This window comes from Lolium perenne, chromosome 3, assembly GCF_019359855.2.
Source record: "Lolium perenne isolate Kyuss_39 chromosome 3, Kyuss_2.0, whole genome shotgun sequence".
NCBI classification, from domain to species: domain Eukaryota; kingdom Viridiplantae; phylum Streptophyta; class Magnoliopsida; order Poales; family Poaceae; genus Lolium; species Lolium perenne.
Window position 1 is genome coordinate 238,337,560 of NC_067246.2, and position 20,690 is coordinate 238,358,249.

The 20,690-nt window shown below is 43.5% G+C and overlaps 2 protein-coding genes and 1 long non-coding RNA gene across 9 annotated transcripts; all 3 read right to left on the bottom strand.

The window, feature by feature from the left end:
* Positions 1–409: 409 nt before the first annotated feature.
* On the bottom strand, positions 410–7,172 carry LOC127343906 (uncharacterized). Of its 7 annotated transcripts, XM_071828403.1 has the most exons (4): positions 4,904–7,172; positions 1,320–1,413; positions 1,075–1,141; positions 410–1,002 (listed from the first exon to the last, which is right to left on the bottom strand). In XM_071828403.1, exon 1 carries the CDS (start codon positions 7,094–7,096, stop codon positions 5,042–5,044), a length of 2,055 nt encoding a protein of 684 aa, XP_071684504.1. In that variant the 5' UTR covers positions 7,097–7,172; the 3' UTR covers positions 410–1,002; positions 1,075–1,141; positions 1,320–1,413; positions 4,904–5,041. The 7 variants fall into 7 exon arrangements, with proteins under 7 accessions (XP_071684504.1, XP_051226069.1, XP_051226067.1 ...); XM_051370109.1 differs by lacking the exon at positions 1,075–1,141; XM_051370107.1 differs by having other exon boundaries at positions 410–1,141.
* Positions 7,173–7,478: 306 nt separating this feature from the next.
* LOC127338606 (uncharacterized) lies at positions 7,479–8,332 on the bottom strand. The gene is made up of 2 exons (XR_007874433.2): positions 7,695–8,332; positions 7,479–7,625 (listed from the first exon to the last, which is right to left on the bottom strand). It is a non-coding gene; the product is annotated as an uncharacterized lncRNA (long non-coding RNA).
* Positions 8,333–8,637: 305 nt separating this feature from the next.
* LOC127343905 (histone deacetylase 18) lies at positions 8,638–14,357 on the bottom strand. Its single transcript, XM_051370097.2, has 16 exons — positions 14,122–14,357; positions 13,967–14,047; positions 13,754–13,834; positions 13,463–13,528; positions 12,063–12,218; positions 11,747–11,960; positions 11,613–11,666; positions 11,446–11,507; positions 11,275–11,343; positions 10,943–11,172; positions 10,613–10,811; positions 9,858–10,004; positions 9,671–9,774; positions 9,286–9,488; positions 9,146–9,207; positions 8,638–9,064 (listed from the first exon to the last, which is right to left on the bottom strand). The coding sequence occupies exons 1-16, from the start codon at positions 14,194–14,196 to the stop codon at positions 8,840–8,842; spliced, it is 2,028 nt and encodes a 675-aa protein (XP_051226057.1). The 5' UTR covers positions 14,197–14,357; the 3' UTR covers positions 8,638–8,839.
* Positions 14,358–20,690: the final 6,333 nt, after the last annotated feature.

A 20,690-nucleotide genomic window follows, 5' to 3' on the forward strand; every position in this document is an offset into this window, starting at 1 on the left:
TAGCGCTTCTTGTTGTATTTACTTCAACTAACTAGCTTGTTATATCAAATTCAACTGCCAAAGGCTCTTCAAATTCTTCTGATAGTTTTTTTCCTTCTTTTAGACAACTTCTATTATCACCAGTATAACCACGACTCCTCGAGGTATTTATTTAAGTACTTCAGTGTTAAGGTGACAGATATTTTGCCAAAGTTTACAGCCTTCTGACAAGATTCAAGAATCCAAGATACTGAACGTTGTAGTTCGAGGCTGAGCACACAATCAGGCTCAAGGATTATATAGATGCTGAACCATGTCATGGTTTTGAAAGATATTTCCACTTACCTGGAACCATGTCATGATAATAATAGGAAACCCAACGATAGAGGAACCATAAATGAAGCACAGGTTAGCATGCAAACAAAAGAGATGATAGTATCAAAATTAGCCCCTTCAGGACTGAACTTCAGCTCATATCTAGGACAAGGATGGGGTCAATCCCAGGCTCATTGGACCAAGGTTTTCTGTACCCAAATCCTAATTTAATCAACAGCAGTTATACGCCACCAAAAGCAAGCATCACGGTTAGATGTTAACCACCACCACCACACCAGCAAAAGCTGTTTCAGGAACCAAGGCCGGTCTGCCCAACCAATTACGAATCATTTCGCTTGCGCTTTGTCACGGTAAGAAACTTAGCTGCCTGAGATACTACTAATCTTTTGTTATGCACAATAACTCTGTCCTAGCCTGTATAAACACACAACCATTGCCTTGCACGACCTCGCAGTTTGAATGGATAAAGGAACTGTTTCCCCAGATCTGCCGCAGGTCATGGACAGCAGTTGATCATTGGAACTGTGAGTCCATAGCACCGAACCTTGCACCCGCTCCAAGGCCAGCATTGGCTGGTCGTGCCACGACCACATTGTCGTCAGCAAACATCTCCTTGATGAACGAAGGAGTCTTCAGGGGACGTCAGCCAATCATCCGAGGGTACACATCTTCCAGGATTCATCAGCTCTATCACAGCATTGTTGTTAACACAGTCAATTTCCAGTGAAGCAACTTGTAAGTTAAGTGAGTAGAACTTACTATGTTGATTTTCCAAGCAAAGGGAGCAGGTAAAGGTAAAGAACACTGTCTTCAATCCTGGAAGTCACTATATAAAAAAACAAATCACCATCCTGGAAAAGAAATAGGTAAAGAAAAAGCTACATGAGGATAGAAACATACTACGAAGTCACCATCTTGGAAACCCAGTTCACTAGTTGCTAACATAGGGCAGATCACTGTGATGCTACAATATGCATTACAAGATACAAAAACAAATCACCAACCTCCAGCATGGCTATTGCTAAGATGTCCTGAATCCTTTCCTCCTACTAGAATAGTGGCCCCTGTTTCATTTATAGTCTGGTGTATATACTGTTCCTGCATACAAAAATCAGAAGCACCAGCAGCACAATAAATAGGCTCTCCATTCAAAGGTTGGGATGTCAGAAAAAGTTTCAATAGTAGTCCATCCTTTCACCAAGCACACTATAATCAAGAAAAAGTTTCAAGTTACATGGCATTGAACATTTTCCGGCATATGCAAACCTTGCAACCGCCAGAGAGCTTTATCGGCATAGGCCGACCTTTTTTCGAGAAAACGCAAAGGACCTTTGCGTTTCATTTCATTGAAAAGGTAGAAGTTATTTACATCCTCCTAGGAGGCAGAGTATGGTACAAACACATGAACATCAGTGTACATCCCAGGTTTGTGGCAGCACGACCCGTAGGCCCTGAGCCCCTGCCCTAGCCCAAGCCCTAAGCTCATCCTTGATGTTTTGCAGCAAGAGTTGCAGGGAAGGTTGGGCTCCATCGAAGACGCAAGAGTTTCTGTGTTTCCATATCATCCATGGGATCAGGAGAGTGGCGGATGCAAGCCCTTTGCGGAGAGGCGCTGGCGTGTCCTGTTTGGCGTGGTGCCACCAGTCTATGAGGCTGGGCTCGCCGTCAGGTGGTCTCGCCGTCATCCGCAGCCAGGCCAGGACCTCATGCCACGTCTGTCGGGTGAAGGGGCACTCCAGCATCAGGTGGTGCATCGACTCCGTCGCCTGGTCGCAGAGGAGGCAACGTTGGTGGTGAGGGAGGCCATGATGGGCTAGGCGCTCCGCAGTCCAACATCTGTCCATGCTTGCCAGCCAATGGAAGAATTTGACTTTGGGTGGTGCCCATGTCTTCCAAACCAATTTCCAGGAGCAGCAAGTCGTCGATCCGTGGAAGGTGGCTAGGTAGCATGAGTTGGCCGTGTAGATGCCGGAGTCCGTCCACTTCCAGACCAGCTGGTCAGGTTGGTCGTTGAGCGCGGTGTCTTGGATCATGCGCCAAAGCATGAGGTACTGTCCAATCTCATGGACTCCAAGCAGCCCCTGAATGTCTCGTGCCCAGGCATTGCCGAGAAGACCGTCTGCGACTGATCTGGCCTTGCGGCGTCTTTTTGGGACACAATTGTACAGTTGCGGCATGAGCTCTTTGATGGCCCTGCCCTGGATCCACCTGTCCTCCCAGAAAAGCGCTCGTTGGCCGTTACCAATACGCATGGTGGTCGAGGCGAAGAAGAGTGCATGCTCGTCAGCAGAGAACTGCATGTCAAGGCCACTCCATGCCCGACTGTCGTCAGTGCGGGAGAGCCAAAGCCAGTGCAGTCTGAGCGCGAGGCCGGCGCGCTCAATGTCCTGGACACCAAGGCCGCCGAGGGAGAGGGGGCGGCAGACACGCTTCCAGTTAACGTGACAGTGTCCTCCGTTGGCGGCGGCGCGACCAGCCCAGAGAAACCCACGTTTAATCTTCTCGACCATCTGAAGGGCTTTCTTTGGTGGGGCGAATGCAAGTAATTGGTGGATGGGGATGGCGCATAGGACAGATTTCACCATTGCCAGACGCCCGGGTTTGCTCATGAGACCGGCTTTCCAGGTTGGCATAGGCCGACCTTGCAATCGGCAAAAGCATGAATATACAGAACAGAAACATTACTGGGAGTCTTCAAAATTGCATCCCTTGGTTTTGATTTGGAAATTGCTGGTTGCCCATTTTGTGAAAGCGGACCCTTCAGGTAAACTAAGGTTAACAATATTAGGTAATTAGTTCACTCCTGATGAAACAGAAGCTGATGTAAGATCTATTATACATGGGACTATATAACAAATATAGCTCCCCTGCTGCCTGTAGCTGACCATTAGTCTAATCTAATTTACGACCGAGATGATGAAAAATACTAACGTGTGAGCATCAAGACAAATTCTCAAACGAAATACAAAAGTGCATATGATCCACTTATGCATAACAAAAAAAACAGTAAATCAATCCATCTGTTACGATTTTTAAGTTTTCTAGAGTAACCCAATCAAACCATTCCATGTCGAATTCAGCAACATAACAAAGGAGAGGAGATGCAAAGAGAAACAAGATGGAAAACAAAGGAACATGTGTAGGGTTCACGCATAGATGCTAGCAAAAAAATTAATAATTTCTCCAAAGTCCGAAACAAAAGTATAGTATATGATGCCTAGTATAAAATCGAATAACATTCTATCTGCAAACTTCGAAACTAGTCACAACCAAATAAAATTTAGCTCACAATGATGTTTAAAAGTTCAGGTGTTATGACATCTCTCACCTTTGTTTTGAATGGACAATGGTGCAAATGTACATGAGATGGAAAGGACATGAGGGAATGTTCAGTTGAAAAATCAAAACACATACAGGAGCCCAGGCACGGACCTCCATACTGCAGACAACAGCATCACAAACCCATTCCAAGTGGCCAACTAATCCAGAGATGTGCAAATTTTAAGTATCTATGGGTTACCACATTGTAAAAACATTGCAAACAAATAAAATTGAGGTCACACTCACACAACAAACATGTCCTGCCAAAGGAAAGCATGGAGGAGACACTGAAGGTTTAGCTTTACTGGTAATATTCACTTCAACTGAATCAGAAATGAGAGTAATTCATTCTTCAATGAAAACTGGCAAACGTCGGCATCTTCATTATAATTAAGAACATCATCACATGAAATCCCAACCACTCGTAAATCACAACAATTGGTGCTTTAGAACTACACAGTCACCATACATGGAGCTTAGGTTGATGGGCAGCCATCACAACAAAGGGCATGTTTTCCTTAAAATGGACAGTATTCAACTATCAAGATGAATCAATTTCCCTCGTTTGACTAATTTGTAGTAACTACTAACTAGAAAGTTGGCAAGCTCAAAGGCCAAGGAAAATGCATCGATGAGACATGGTATTTGCTAAATTATATAACACTGCACTACTGCATGTTGAAGTATAAAGACTGGCAGCATCGCAGGTTTCACGTACTTTGTTTTTCCAATAACCTGAACTATTCCGCTCGTTATTCACAGCTTTTCAGTCAGAACTATAGATAAAAATAGCAAATTCAATTAAGGAGAATGCTTTTGTCTTTTGGAGTTGTTCTTAATCAATATTAGAGGCTAACAAGGACTGGAACAATTAAGCAGAGCTTCACTGCGGCATTGCAGTGAATCAGTAAATGGAACAAATTAATCCTGACTCTGATTTCTATCAAAATGTACCCTAGTTGATTAATTATGCAATATAATTACTCACAAAGAAATATAAGAGATATAGACATCTTTGATTTTAACTGAGAGATCCATGGCTTTATAGTGAGGTTTCAACATATTGATTAAAAAATAATGATGCAACTGAGGTTTCAATACTTTCTGTATTTTCCATGTAACTACAGCTAGAACATGTCAAGATGGATCTGAGTAACTGTATCTATCATCCACTGAACATACATCTGCCATGGTACAACAAGATAATGAATTAATGCTATAGTCATGGCACAGAGCACAAACTTCTAACAGGAAGAGACATACATACCAGGACAACATGGTGAAGATTATGATGGACACCATGATCTTCACATTTTGATCTTTACAACCTCTGAAGTTGTGGCGATTCCAAAAGCCATGAGCCCATGACAACTAACCATAACATACAATACAGAGCAAAAACAAATTAATGACCTTCAACCTTGTCAGATAAAAAACTAAGTGGCTTTCTAGCAAAATTTGGCACCATAATGCCCCATGTACGCTCATTAGGTGTTATCCCATCAGCCACTGCTCTGTTTAGAAGCATATTAGCATCATCAAGGAATCTCGCCTTGCAGTGCCAACTAATGAGGATATTATACGTAATAATATCGGCACACACATCTTCACTGTGTAACTTCTCTAGGAGATTCAGGGCAGCACGCATCCATCCCATTTTGCATAACCCATTTATGAGTGTGTTGTACGTGACAATGTCAGGAGTAAGGCCTTGGTTTAACATCTCCTTTGAGAGCTCTAGTGCATCACGCACCCTTCTTTTCTTACAGAGCTCACTAACCAAGAGGTTGTACGTAACATTATTTGGCTTAATTCCGTTTTCTGTCATTTCCGTCAGCAACGCCACGCTCCGATCAACATTCCCATCTCTGCACAGGGCTTTTATGAGACCATTGTAAGTAACAACATCAAGTGAGCAGCCATGAAGTACCATATCATTAGCAAGGTTTATGGCATCCTTCAAGCTTCCTTTGCGCAACAGTGCATGAATGAGCGTATTATAAGTTATTCCATTGGCGACAACACCCTGGTCAAGCAAATTTTCAAATAGATACTCAGCCTCTTCGATCTGGTCATTCTTGCAGAGATGGTAAATTATTGTGTTATACGTGCAAATATCAGGCTTGTAACCTTTACACTTCATCTCTTGCATGAGTGTCCTCGCGTCATCCATCCTGCCTTCCTTACATACAGCATATATCATCCCATTGTATCCTTGCGAATTCATACTCAAGCCCTTTGCCGACAGTACCTCCAGCATTGCTCTTATATCATCCCACATGCCTTTCCTGCAAAAGGAATGCAGCAAAATCGTGTAGGTCACCATGTTTGGAGCACAACCCTTCTCCTCCATCTCTCTAAGAACCCTCATGGCCGAACCAACCTCCCCACGCTTGCAGAGCCCATGTATCAATATACTAAAAGTGTGCGCATCTGGTGGGCAGCCTTTTGATCCCATTATCTCATACAGCTCTGTCGCCTCCGTTAGCTTCCCATCGGACAGACAGCCCCCAATCACCGTGTTAAACAGCACAACATTCAACTCAGGCACCCTCCGAAGCATTGTGCGTGCTTCATCCACCTGCTTTGCTCGACACAGACCCTGGAGAAGGAACCCGTACGTCATGGAGTTTGGCATGCAGCCTCTTACCAGCATCCTGTCCACCAGCCTCGCCGCCTCGCGTAGACGCCCCAGCGTGCATAGCCCGTGCACGATGTCATTGAAGGTTTGGGTATCCGCGGAGCACCCCATGAGGAACATCTCGTCGAGGAGCGTGGCGGCCTCGTTGACCCCACCCTGGGCACACAGCGCGTGGATGACCGTCTGGTAGAGCACTGTGTCAGGTATGCAACCGTGCCGCGCCATGCTGCGGAGCATCACGAGCGCCTCGTCGGCACGTCCGAGGCGGCAGAGGGCGCCTGCAGCGATGCCGAAGGTGAAGGTGGTGGGTGGGACGCGGTCCCTGTGGACCATCCGGTGGTAGAGCCCGAGCACGTCGGTGTGGCAGTCGGCCCTGGCGAGCGCCGCGAGGACGGTGTTGTAGGAGCGAAAGGAGGGTGTGACGGCGAAGCGGCGGGGCAACTGGTCGAGCAGGTGGAGGGCGCGGCCGGGGGCCAAGGAGCGCAAGAGCGGGATGAGGAGGGACTCGCGGATTGGGGGGAGGTGGGAGGAGGGGATGGATTCGAGGAGGGAGAGCGCGCGCTCCGGGTCTGCGTCGGCGGCGGCGAGGAGTGGGCGGAGCGGGAGAGAAGAGACGGCGGGGTGGGAGGCGGCGTACCACTGCAGCAGGAGGAGGGAGGTGGACGGCGACAGCGGGAGCGCGAGGAGGCGGGCGAGGCGGCGCGGGGTGAGCGGGCGGCAGGAGAGCGTGGAGCGGAGGCGGGAGAGGTCGAATGGGGCGAGCAGCTCCGGCCACGATGTGGCGGCTGCGGAGTGGAGCTTGGGTGGGGCTTCCACCATACTGCGTGGCGACCTGCGTCAGCGTTGCGCGGCGGGCATTCCCCATTTGCGCGTGGATTTGATCATTTTGCCCATGTTACGTGCGCACTCTTTTTATAACTCGCCTACTGGAAAATACCAGGATCGCCTACTGGCCTTTATTCAATCGCTACATATTATTAGCTGAATAGGCTTGCATGTATCTTTCTGTAAGACAGTGGTGGTAAGACCATCTCCAACAGAGGCTCTAAAATTTAGCGTTGTAAAAGTCGTTTATAGCGCGCTCGATCCGGATGCAGCGCGCGGCATCGACGCGAGCTTCGTCGGAGGCTCTATTTTACAGCGCAATCAAAAAGCCAAAAACTAGTCCTTCACCAGAGGCCGTAAAAATAAAGCTCCACAAATAAGTTTTTCAACATACATGTAACAAACAAGATCAAACAGGATACAAAATAAATCTAAAAAAAAAGTCAACTAAATTTATCAGCCGTCTCCGCACCCATTCTTTCCTTCCAATCCATCCTCCGTTCAGAAAGCCTCACCTCGGTTTCTGCAAGGATGAATCAACTAAACAAGCCACAAACAAGTTTCTGCAAGGACGAATAATTCGATCCGTCACCTTGGTTCGATTGCAGCACCAATCCGTCCAATCGAGCACCAATCCGTCCAATCGAGCACCAATCGAGCACCAAACTGTCAGGATACTGTGAATCAGTCCGACCGCGCGGGGAAAGAAGGCACCCATCGAGCACCGCCGCCTCACGCTCCCTCACCAAGGTCCGATTGCAGCAGGAGAAAAGCACGCGGGAGAGCCGACGGCGGACGACACGGCGCAGGCAGGCAGAACAAAAGAGGGGACTTTGGCCTCGCTTGGCTCTGCGCGGAGGGACGGGCAAGGCCGTGCGCGGCCGGCGAACCTTCTCATCGTCCCAGCGCGGAGAGGACAATTCAGAGCAGTTTTTTCTTCGCGCCGTGGGAAAGATTGCGTTGCCAGATTACAGTTCGACGCTATATATTGACGGGTTTTTTAGCGCAAACCTAGTTTACAGCCTCTGGAGATGCTCTAATGTTTGAATAACTATACTTGTGATCACCCACTCTAGAAGACACTGCTCGAATCATGGCATTGATTGCATGGATTAGCACCACAAAAACTCTCCATTTACTTGCCAAGGGATATACAAAAGTTGCGAAGGAGGGTGCAGAAATTTTTGAGAATTTTGGGTATGTACAAAGGTCTCCCCGATTAGTGCAGAAATTTTTGAGGGAGTTGTAGTAGTTCAGAAACTCGAATGCTTGTTTGGGGATTCCGTGTATGAGAATTTTGGGCAAATAAGCAATGTAACTAGGATTCAAAGAAAATAAATCATTGATTTGAGCTATTAACTTTGTAGCCCATGAGCGATGTGCTCTGTTAAGAGGCCAGGTATAAACTTTATCTGGATGCTGGTAATTTGTCCAGCAACTCAGTTCCACTTTATCTGGATGCTGGTAATTTGTCCAGCAACTCAGTTCATGGAACGCAGTGTTCTAGCCAGTTTTTTCCAGTTTTTTGCACAACTCGCAGTGTTCTAGCCAGTTTTTTGCACAACTCATTCATCATGGTTATTATCATTCCGTGGCAAAGATACAATATATGCTCAGAAATATTGGTACCATGAAACAGCAGACAGTGACTATCGCCAATGTTAGTATGAATGGCATAGTGATTACATGTTTGTCAAACAACAGTAAACCAATGTACTTGATTAACCCCAGCAAAACTCAGCAGTCCTTGAACACCTCCCAGTATCTGGAGAGATGGTGCTTCAAGAGATTGACAGTGTCCTTGGTAGACTTGGGAGGGGCTTTAATAGTGTCATCCTTCAACAGTACCTCGGTGTCACCAGTCATCAAACGGACACAATGAGAAGCGCAGTTAGCCAAAACTTGTAAATTGTACCCTCCTTCAAGGATTAGAACCACTTTCCCATTGCCAGATTCGATTAGCTGAAAAACATTAGTTGGTATCAACAGGTTAAACATCAACATTTGCTGACATCAGAATACTAAACAAAATCATCCAGCTACCTTGTGTAACAGTGTAGCATAACACGGGGCTGTAACCTTGGCAAGACCAACATCGCCTAACGCTGCAACAGAAGAATTAGTTGTGAACAACTATTTAGAAGAGACAACAACAGTAAACAACAATTAACAAGAAAACAAACCTGCGTCGAAGCCACATGATAGCAAAATGATATCTGGATCAAACTCTTTAAGAAGTGGCAGAAGAATTTCTTCCCAGACGTATAACATATCAGCATCACCAAAGTTGGTACGAAGTGGAACATTAACATTATAACCTGCTCCCTTTCCCTTTCCTACATGCTCAACACCTTGTTTCATCGTCTTCGGATAGCGTAAAGCGTTGCTTTTTAAAATAAGGAAACAAGAAATAAGTCACACAGAAAAAAGTAGCAGTTTTGTTTCTATAAACACATAAGGAAGGAAAATAAAACATCAATGTACTCTAAATATCTTACAATATATGGAGTAACCCAATTTCACAACATAAGGAGTAAAGATAGATGTAAATGTAGAAAGAGAACTTACTTGAAACATGAAAAGAAGAGTACTTCGTTGCTGGAATACAGGAGCTCTTGACTACCGTTTCCATGGTGGACATCCCAGTCCACCCCAAGAATCTTCTTCACTTCCTGCCAGTGCATTATTTGGGTTATTTAAATTGCAATATAGCAAACAAACATTAGTTGATAACATTTTCCTAAAATAAACATACATGTTTTCGTAGCAGATTTAGTGCTGCAATGACCAGGTTATTGAAATAGCAAAAGCCTTCCGCCTCATCTCTTCCTGCATGATGCCCTGGCGGACGGACAATAGCAAATGCCTTTTGATATTCCCCGGAGTTCACAAGTTGAGCAGCCTAAGAAACATGAATATTAGGAAATTTTTCGCAAAGTTTACAGCATTCCAGAAATGTGTATATGTTTTCACCTTAGATCAACAAGTTAAATATTTGTTTTTCGGTGGTGAAAGCAAGTATATGACCAAAGTTAGCACAGAAAATACCCAACTATAAGCCATAAGTTAATCCAGAAATACGTTGCAAATGACAAAGATAAAATAGATCAACCAGAAACTGAAAGAAATGAACAGAGATTAATGGACCAGAATTAGATCAACAAGATAAATGTTTGTTTTTCAGTGTTAAAACACCCTAGTAGTAGCTAGAATCACACAAAACAGTATATTACAGAAGTAAGTGCCCGGCTAGTCAGTGGAAAAAACACCCTAGTAGTAGCTAGAATCACCCAGAAAACTATATGACCAAAGTTAGCCCAGAAAAAACCAAATATCAGCCATAAGTTAATCTAGAAAATACATTGCAAACTACAGAATAACGTAGATTAACCAGAAACTGAAAGAAATGAACAGAGGTTATTGGACCAGGATAACCAAATTGGTAGGCTGTTCAAAAAAAATGTTATGCTACCATATACTAATCATAGAAGATCAAGCAAGGTGTCTTACTTTGATTGCCGCACCAGCAGCTAACAGCACTGCATCACGTGTACCTTCTGAGCAAAACATGTCTGGCGTGTTATAGAACATATACTTATCAAGATTTGCTGGGCTTGGAGGCAGACACTCGATAAATTCAGCATAATCAGGACAATGAACGGACAATACATCATCCACACTAGCGAAGCTTGGTTCTACAACTGTAACCCTTCAAAAGAAAAACACTGCTATTAATTGCAATGTCAATATAATAATGTTTATACGCTGCAAAACACTTTCCAGCAGTATAGTAGGGGAAGAGCGATGCGGACAAGAAATAGATTCAATTAATCAGTTTACCTATCCATTAAGTTATCCTCATACAACTTATCCATAATGCAGCTAATCCTTTCTGGAATGTCGTCTACATCAGCAGGTTCGTTATGCTGAATCATCCGTACAGAACCATCTTTACAGTAAAAATCAGGCCTGTGCAGCAACATTCGATCATCATAGACTACCGCAACAGTCTTCCGAACAGTGAACTTCCCAGTTCTGGAATCTACCAAATGATTATCCTGTTCTATTTCCTGATCATTAATATAAATGATTGGTTATTAATCACATAAGAATGTGTGAACTTCACAAAAAAGAATCACACAACAGAATTAATTGTGAAGATAGACTGTTACTTTGGATCCTGTGAAGCTGCTCCACTTCCCAGTTCTGAAATCTACCAAATGTTTATCCTGTTCTATTTCCTGATCATTAATATAAATGATTAGTTATTAATCATGCAAGAACGTCTGAACTTTACAAAAAAGAATCACAAAACAGAATTATTTGTAAAGTCAGAAAGATACCTTGGAGTCTTTGAAGCTGCTACTCTGCTCAAAGTATCTCATGCTTTGACCTCTCATGAAGTCTGAATTCAACATATCAGTTTATTAATTTTATAGACCAAAGCACAGCTTTCATAATAAAGATCAGAAACATAAAAAGTCGGAAACACAAGAATATTATTTAGTACCTGCTGCTAGGTGCACAGGTCGTGGCTGATTCCTAGGGACTCTGATCGGTGTGTCTGTTAGAAATAGAAGAAACATGTATATCAACTAAGAAAAGATAAATATATATTTAGTTAAACATTAAAATAAATCTCACCATGTTTAAAAACGAATAAAAAGTCGGAGAGGATAATGCATTTTTTTGTAAGCAGAAACGACTGAACATAATTGCTTCTGTTGAGTCCGAAACCCTTGCAGTTACCATTTACCACAAGTACAATTAGTTCACCTTGTTGCTGGGCAACAAAGCAATGTGGATAGAACTGTGTTGAGGGCGCTGACTCTGCATCTGACATATACCATTTTATAACCTAGCAAAAAGACATTATGCTGTTATTATGGCCAAAAAAAGCTAAAAGCAATATTAATAACAGGAATTTAAAAAGTGACGTAAAGTTAAATTTGAACAAAACCTTCTTTGTTCTGATTTCAGAAGTTAAATCTTTGGTGTGAGGTGTCCAAACAAGAATAGCATCCTTATCATAGAATTTGTAGATGGTGCTGGGTTTCTCATTTAATGTCTTATAAAATATGGAAACAAATTTCTGATAATCCATCTGCAACTCCTCCTGTTACAGATCATAAGATTAAATACAATCAAGTTGTCGGACAGACGTACAAAGCATACAGTGAATAACGAACGAATTAACAAAACATGCACCAGAGCAATGTGAATACATTACAAATATATATAGCTGCATCCCTCTAGGTTCAATTCAACACTAAACAAATTAACGTAAGCAGTTCTAAATGAGAACTTCATGTTTTTATCAAACTTAACCTAAATACTCAAATTCGGGTGATCATTCCAAAACCAAAATAATAATAGCACCTTCATGGTGTTCATTGCCAACGAAATATATCCAAATTAGAGGACCAAACCTCTAAATTACAGTCACCTATAACTGATATGACATCACCAAACCATGAAAGAAAAATTGAAAGCAAAATAGTGTGAAGAAGCAAGTAACAAAACCTCAATACAACTACTCAATCTAAAAAATATATATACCATTGACACCAAGCTACATTACAAGTATATATATATGCATCCCTCTAGGTTCAATTCAACACTAAACGAATTAACGTAAGCAGTTCTAAATGAGAACTTCATGTTTTGATCAAACTTAACCTAATTACTCAAATTTGGGTGATCATTCCAAAACACAAATAATAATAGCACCTTCATGGTGTTCATTGCCAACGAAATATATCAAAGTTAGAGGACCAAACCTCTAAATTACAGTCACCTATTACTGCTATGACATCACCAAACCATGAAAGAAAGAATGAAAGCAAAATAGTGTGAAGATGCAGTAACAAAACCTCAATACAACTACTCAATCTAAAATATATATATACCATTGACACCAAGCTATATAAGGTTGGAGAGTCGTTTACTAAGAGAGACAATATTTATGTTACTAAACAATAATACATCTAATTGCAAATCCATGCATAGCAGCAACAAATGAATGTTTACAGACAAACAACCAATTAACTACCAACAAATGGATCAAATCAATATTCCCTATAGTTCAACTTATGAGCTCCAAATCATCAATCATGCAAGTACTTGTACCTATGAGTGCTACCGGTGTTAACCATACGAGGTACCACTCTATCAGTTTAAAACTTAAATGTCAGATTTCTCTCAGATAGTACTGACAAACAATACAACTACGTCTTTCCCAGAAAAAGGAACACATGAAACAGAAGAAACATCTGTTTATCGAACAGGAAGCATTAAAAAAGGATCATAGGAAAATATTTCGACCCCATCAAATCTCACAAGAGAAGGGTCACAGCTTACAGTTGCTTTTCCATTTCCTGCCACGGCGGCAACAAGAGCGTTTGGGTCTCCAAGACAACCTCGCCTCTGGAAACGAAGTCAAGGTTAGCACAAGAACATGGCAAGGTATACCAGCAAAGATATGAACTAAACAGTAATACGTCTAATTGCAAATCCATGTATAGCAGCAACGAAATTACTCTTTAGAGAAACAAGCCACAAACTAACTACCAACAGGTGCGTCAAATCAATAGTGCAAACAAATTTATCATGGTATATGCAGGACCTATGGTATCATGGTATATTTCATACCTCAGTGGAGACAACGGCTGAGGCGTCCAGATCCACGCCCACAGCGGCCAGATCGCCTGTGTCTACACGATGAACGCGCCTCTGGAAACGAATTCACCATTAGAACAGGTAAAATGGTAAGCTAACCGAATATAGTATTGAAAGTAAAACGCATGACTCAGGAGAAACATATTTACGTATCATTAAAAAAGGATCAGAGGAAATATTCCATACCTCAGCAGAGACAACGGCGGCGGCGTCCAGATCCACGCCCGCAGCGGCCAGATCGCCTTGGCCTACACGACGAACGCGCCTCTGAGAACGAATTCACCATTAGAAGCGGGGACATCGTAAGCTAAGCGAATGCAGAGTATTGAAATCGATCCTACCGCGCCATGACTCGAGGAGGTGCGGAACGGGTCTGCTTCGTTGACCCCTCTCGTAACCGCGGGACGATCCGCCATCTGGGAGGAGCGGCGCCGGCGCCGGCGCTGGGGGAGGGTGTGGAGCTGCGGCGGCGGCGTTGAGGGAGGGTGGAGCGGCGGCGGCGGATGTGGGGGAGGGGGTGGAGCGGCGGCGGCGGCGGATGGAGGACCGAATCGGAGAGGGACTGGAAAGGGCAGGGTGTGTTAGGGTTTGGAAAGATTTTATAGGGCGGACGCTGACCGTCGGTCGCCTGAAAAGGGAGAGAAATCGGTCGATCCGACGTCCAGAATAAACTGTAATGTAACTTTTATGTTTTACCCCCTAGTTTTTGGAAACTCATCCCGCAGTCCTTCTCTTCTCCAGTTAAACTGAAAAGTTATATCCCTTTGGGTCTACATCCTCAATATTTACAACAAAAATGCTACCCGACGACGGATCTGAGTCATAACGAGTATTACAACAAAATCTTCACCCCGCTTACAAAAAAAAAATACTATTACAACAAAATATTCACAAAAAAAATTCAAAATGTAAATGTTATAAAAAATGGATAATTAACAACTATTTTTCTACATGTTGGTTTACAACAAAAATTGACAACAATTACAATAAAAAATCAAAAGCTATAACAACAAAAAACATGTGTTCGTGACTATGAAAAATTGGTTAAACAATAACACATTTTCTATATATTTTAATTACAATAAAAATCACCAAGTATTTTACAAAAATTATAGGCGATTACAACAAAAAAAATTATGGCAAACGCTCAGGTAAACATTACAACATCTCTTACATGCTTTCTTTATAAATTTTATACGCAATAGTTACAAAACTAACAAATGTATACAACATCTCTACGAAAAAAAAGTGTTCATGACTAAAACAATTACACCAAAAATCACAAATAATTATAACAAAAAAGTTATCCGTGTACAACATGTCAAGAAACACACATTTTCGTAACATATCACTTAGAAAAATCTTACAAATTATGTCGCGTGAGTTTACAACAATTTTTTATCTAATTGTTACAAATCTGAAAACAACGCTGCACATTTCTAAAAAAAAAGCAACACTCTAGTTTGGGCCGAAAAACCAGGCATATGGGCCATGCGGGAGGGAGCGGCAACGGATCGGAAGCATTTTCCATTTTATAGCGAGACCGGAGTTGGGCTGGGCTCTGGCATGTGGGTATATGGGTTTCTTGGGAAGTTACGAATCGTGGGCTAGTTTTTTCTTTTTTTTGGGACGCGTTTGATGGCCTTCACTGCCTTGGGGGATGAAATTGGTCTGGTTGGGTTTTCTTTTCATATGAAATTGGTCTGATTGTTTGCTGCATGCATTTTTTAGTTGCGCCGCATTATACTAGATTTAAATGTGCGCCTTGGCGCACGATCCCGTGAAATTTGAACTGATATATAGACTATAGGTAAATGGGAATATATTTTGTAGGATTTAGAAAACAAAGTTAATAAGATGAACACACGAAATCATAACAGAACAACAATTTTTATGCACAATCAGGGAAAAAACAAAATATAATACACTACCTAATAGTGTGGTTTTTTGGAGAGTAAGGTAAGAATAACAAAAAGTAAGCTCGCTGCAGTTCGGTCATTAGTGGCCACACCGCACATAAAATCTAAACCTAATTCTAATTCAATGGTTATGTTATGTTGATTTTATGTTATGTTGATTTTATTCTATTTGAAGTGATATGAGTAGATAATATTATAGGATATAAACATGCATGTGGAGATTTCAACGGTTTTTACTCCTTGAGCCAATCCAAGTGGTCTTTTGTACGATGATACAACTGGCTAAAACAATGAACGGAGTGGAGAAGAAGGACCATGGTCATTGTGGCTTGGAGAGTGAGAGAATAGAAACCCAGTTTAGCTGGCATGCGAGCGAGCATTTTCGGTGGAGATCGGGTACGACCGCGCTGACAGTCGGTGGAGCGGTGTGCGTAACCGCCGATGGTGGTGGCGGAGATGGAGCACATGCGTGACGGCTGTCCGTCCGATGGTGGTGGCGGAGATTGAGTGCTGTCACATCAGCGGTCTATCTAGCGTTGCTGGTGGAGATATAGTAACGCCGCCTTGGTGCATGATCCCGTGTAATCCTCATTGATTTACAATTTGTATAGCAACGATAAAGTTCAGGTAGTTGAATGATATACATTGCTTAGGTTTCAAAAAACAAAGTTAATAGGATGAAATTAGGATAAAACACATGGAATCATAAAGGAAGCAGCACATTCTTATAAACAATCATAGAAATAGAGAAATATATATTACAATAACTAACACTCCAGTTTTATTAGGAGCATTAGAAGTAAGGAAGGAGTAGCAAAAGCAGCATATACATAAGCTTGTTGCATCATTCATGGTTTGGGGTAACTTATTGTTTGCAAAAAAATAGCTCATCTATTCAATCTGATTAGTAATCGTAAACATATGCCTCTTAATCTATATTATAAACATGTATTTTATTTTTTTCTTCTTTTATCAACTTTTTATTTGGAGCCACTTAAATAGGTTTCATGGCCCGACGATGAAATCGTTAGAGGTGGACATAAAGCTCAAGGCTCGAGGCTCGAGGCTCGGCTCGGGCTCGACTCGGCTCGAAGGTTGAACAAGCCAAGCCTAAACCTTCTGATCGAGGCTCGAGGCTCGATAAGCCCGTTCGACGAAGCTTGCAAGCCGGCTCGAAAGCTCGATGTAATAAAAAAGATTCGCGGTAGCCTTTGGTAAAATATATGTCAAATCCCGATTTTAATCAACAATTGAGGATAAATAGATCCATAGCATAGTTTAAGGAGTCTAGCAGGGTACCGATAACCACATTTATATGATGCAATTTTGCACTTTACAGAAATAATCAGCGAATACCAGCAAACTTACGAAGAACTTTGCAACATGGACACAAAACAAATCACTAGTCATCTGGAAGAATAATTAACCACAATCAAATCATCACAGTGCAAAATCCTAAAATCTTGCTGGCTATTTGCATCAGTCTACAGGTGATCCATTTTTTGCATGAAAACAGACTAGTACATATCGTGAATTTGTTCAATTCAATGAGGAAAATAACAGGAGCAGTAACAGATTTGTATGCATGTATTTTCGAATGACAAATTGACAAGGCGTTCACCACGGACGACAATGACTTGGTGTTTCTCTCCCCTTCCACGCATTCTGCTGCCCGGCAAAGCACCAGCTCAGGCGCCACACCGGCCATGGTCACCACGAGCCTGTAGTCTAGGAAGATGAACGGCCGCGCCGCTACCATGGACGGCATCCTGAGGCTTAATTCGAGCACCATCAAGGCTGCCACCACCATGGGTGGACGAGATGGTCGCGGCGACTGGCGTTGGTGGTTGGCTGGTCGCGTCAGCCACTAGTAGAAACAAGGGCTTTGGTTTTTTATCTCAGATGGCTTTTGCACCGGATTTGGCACGAACCGGTGCTAAAAGGGGTCATTAGCACCGGTTCGTGGGGCGCAGCCGACCGAGGGACCTTTTGCACCGGTTTGTGTTACGAACCGGTGCAAATGAGCTATCTTTTGCACCGGTTCGTAACACAAACCGGTGCAAAAGGTTCGTCGCCAGGCACATGTCAGCCGAGGAACCTTTAGCACCGGTTCGTGTTACGAACCGGTGCAAAAGATAGCTCATTTGCACCGGTTCGTAACACGAACCGGTGCTAAAGGTCCCCAGCCCTATTTCAGCTCAGCTACCCGGCCAAGCAGCCCACTCACTTCATTTTTGCTAGGAGAAGGTGTGTGTTGAGTGCTAACTAGCTTCTCTTTGGCATGCACATAAGGTGCTCGATGAAATGTCTGAGAGAGTGATGCCGCTTGATTTTACACACAACAAAAATGAGATGAGGTGCCGGAGCGACACTTAAGCTTTCTCCTCTTTCTTTCCTCCTCGATCAAGGTTAAGCAACAACTTTACCCTTTCATTTGTACGGTGCTAATTTCCACTATTTATAAATATTATGATATTTTGTAATAGTTTATTGATAAACTTAATTAATTATTTGATGTAGATGAACCGGCGGCAATGGATGTACGCTGACCGACGTCTACCCGAGTTCAGATCGGGCCTGGAAGAATTTATCCGTGTGGCTCAGGAAAACCCACAGGCGGATGGTTTTATGTGTTGTCCATGTGTTGATTGCCATAACTTGAAGTAATACCCTGAATGGCAAGTCATTCACTCCCACCTGCTTTGGAAAGGTTTCATGCCCAGCTATAATTGTTGGACCAAGCATGGAGAAAGAGGGGTTATGATGGAAGACGACGAAGAAGAAGAAGAGGATGATGATATGTACCCTAACTACGGTGATACTGCAACAGGGCATGATGAAGATGAAGATGCAGGAGGAGGTGATCAAGATGAAGAGGCATCAGATGAGCCCGTTGATGATGATCTTCGTCGGCCATCGCTGATGCACACAGAGATGCGGAAACAGAAAACGAGAAGCGAAAGTTAAAGGGCATGTTAGATGATCACAAAAAGAAGTTATACCCAAATTGCGAAGATGGCAACACAAAGCTCGGTGCCACCCTGGAGTTGCTGCAATGGAAGGCAGAGGCTGGTATATGTGACAAGCCATTTGAGAAGTTACTGAAAATAATGAAGAGGAGGTTTCCAAAGAATAACGAATTGTCTCACAGTACGTACGAAGCAAAGAAGGTTCCCTGCCCTCTAGGATTAGAGGTGTTGAAGATACATGCATGCATTAATGACTGCATCCTCTACCGCGCTGAGTATGAAAATTTGGAAAAATGTCCGGTATGCACTGCACTTCGGTATAAGATCAGGCGCGACGTCGTGGCGGAAACCCGCGCAGCGTCGTGGCGGGAACTCGATCCCGCGCGAAACAGAGAAAAAAGGCGGGAAGAAAGCAAAAATTTCAGCCGAAATTCGACCCTTTTGCACCGGTTCCAGCCACCGGTGCAAAAGACCCCTTGTACTTAACTGCCCGCGCCCCCTCCTTCTTCCCCATTCGCGCGAGGAGCTTTTGGAGGCCGGCAGGCTGCCAAAATTTCGCACGCCCTGCAGCCGTCGCCCGCCCGCGCCATCGCCCGTCGTCGCCCGCGCGCCGTCCGCAAGCGCGCCACCGCCGCTCGCCGCGTCGCGCCCTGCTCCTCTTCCTCCTCCGCGCCACGCCTGCTCCTCTTCCTCCTCCGCGCCGTCGCCGCGCGCCGCCGCCCGCGCCGGCGCCGCCACTGCTCCTCTTCCTCCTCCGTGCCGTCCGCCCGCACGCCGCCGCCGCCGCGCCGCCTCGCTCCTCTTCCTCCTCGCGCCGCCGCCGCCGGCCCACTACTCCACGCGCACGCCTCTCGCGCCGCCGCTCGCGGCCGTCGCCTCCTCCTGCCGCGCCGCCCTCCGCCGGGCGCCGCCAAGGTGAGACCGCCCGGCCCTCCTTTTTTTCTTTTTTGTTTTAGTTCAATTAGAAAATTTTGTTAGTTAATTTTAGGTTTTAGTTAGTTTTAGTTAGTTCATTTTAAGTTTAAATTTGTTAGGTTTTAGTTACAAAACTAGGTAGATTTTACTTAGAAATTTGTTAGGTTTTAGTTACAAATTAAATTAGTTAGATTTTAGTTAGATTTTTGTTAGGTTTTGTTAGAATATTTGTTAGGTTTTGTTAGATTTTAATTAGTTAGGTTTAAATTTGTTAGTTTTAGTTAGAAAATTTAGTTAGAGATTTTAGTTTGAAAATTTAATTATTTAGTTAGAAAAAAATAGTAAGTACTTTATTAGTATGTGTTAGAAAAAATTAGTAAGTACTTTATTAGTATGTGTTAGACAAAATTTAGTTAGTTTCATTCATATTCATAAGTACTTTATTATTATATTTGTTAGTTTGCATACGATGCCGCGCCCTCCGCGTCCTGGAGCTAGGACAATTTTAGAGGAGATGCAGCAGACGGGGGAAGTTCGGGACTGGGCTCCGCCGGGGTGGCACTGGGAGGTGTTATCTTCCGGGGCGCGCACCTTGGTGCGGAATCCGGGTCCCGTCGTCGGCCCGGATATTCTCTGGTGGAGGTCTTATGGGCCACGTTCGTTTCAGAGGGAGCCGGCCCCGCCGGAGGAGGTAGCTCAGCGCATTGCAGCGGAGGACAAGCACGTTCGCCGTTACATGTATGCGTTAGACAACATGTATAGGACCGGATGGAGCGTTATGCAGGGATCTCATGTTAGCTATGCTCCCGTGATTGTTCTGTGGCTTTGGGGGTTCACCCGGCGCGGCTTAGGACCCGATCGGCGCGGTTGAGAGGTTGTAGTATTGATTGATGTATTAGGGTTAAATAAACATGAACCCGATCTATGTATGCATGTAATTGCACTATCTGCTTTCAGCACTATATTATCGATCCTTGGTTAAGAATTATATATGTATTGAGCATTATCCTTAATTAGTACCTATATATATGTATAACTCTACTATTTTGATCATGTATTGAGCATTATTCTTAATTACTTGTAAGTCTTTGCAGAAACTTGTAAGTC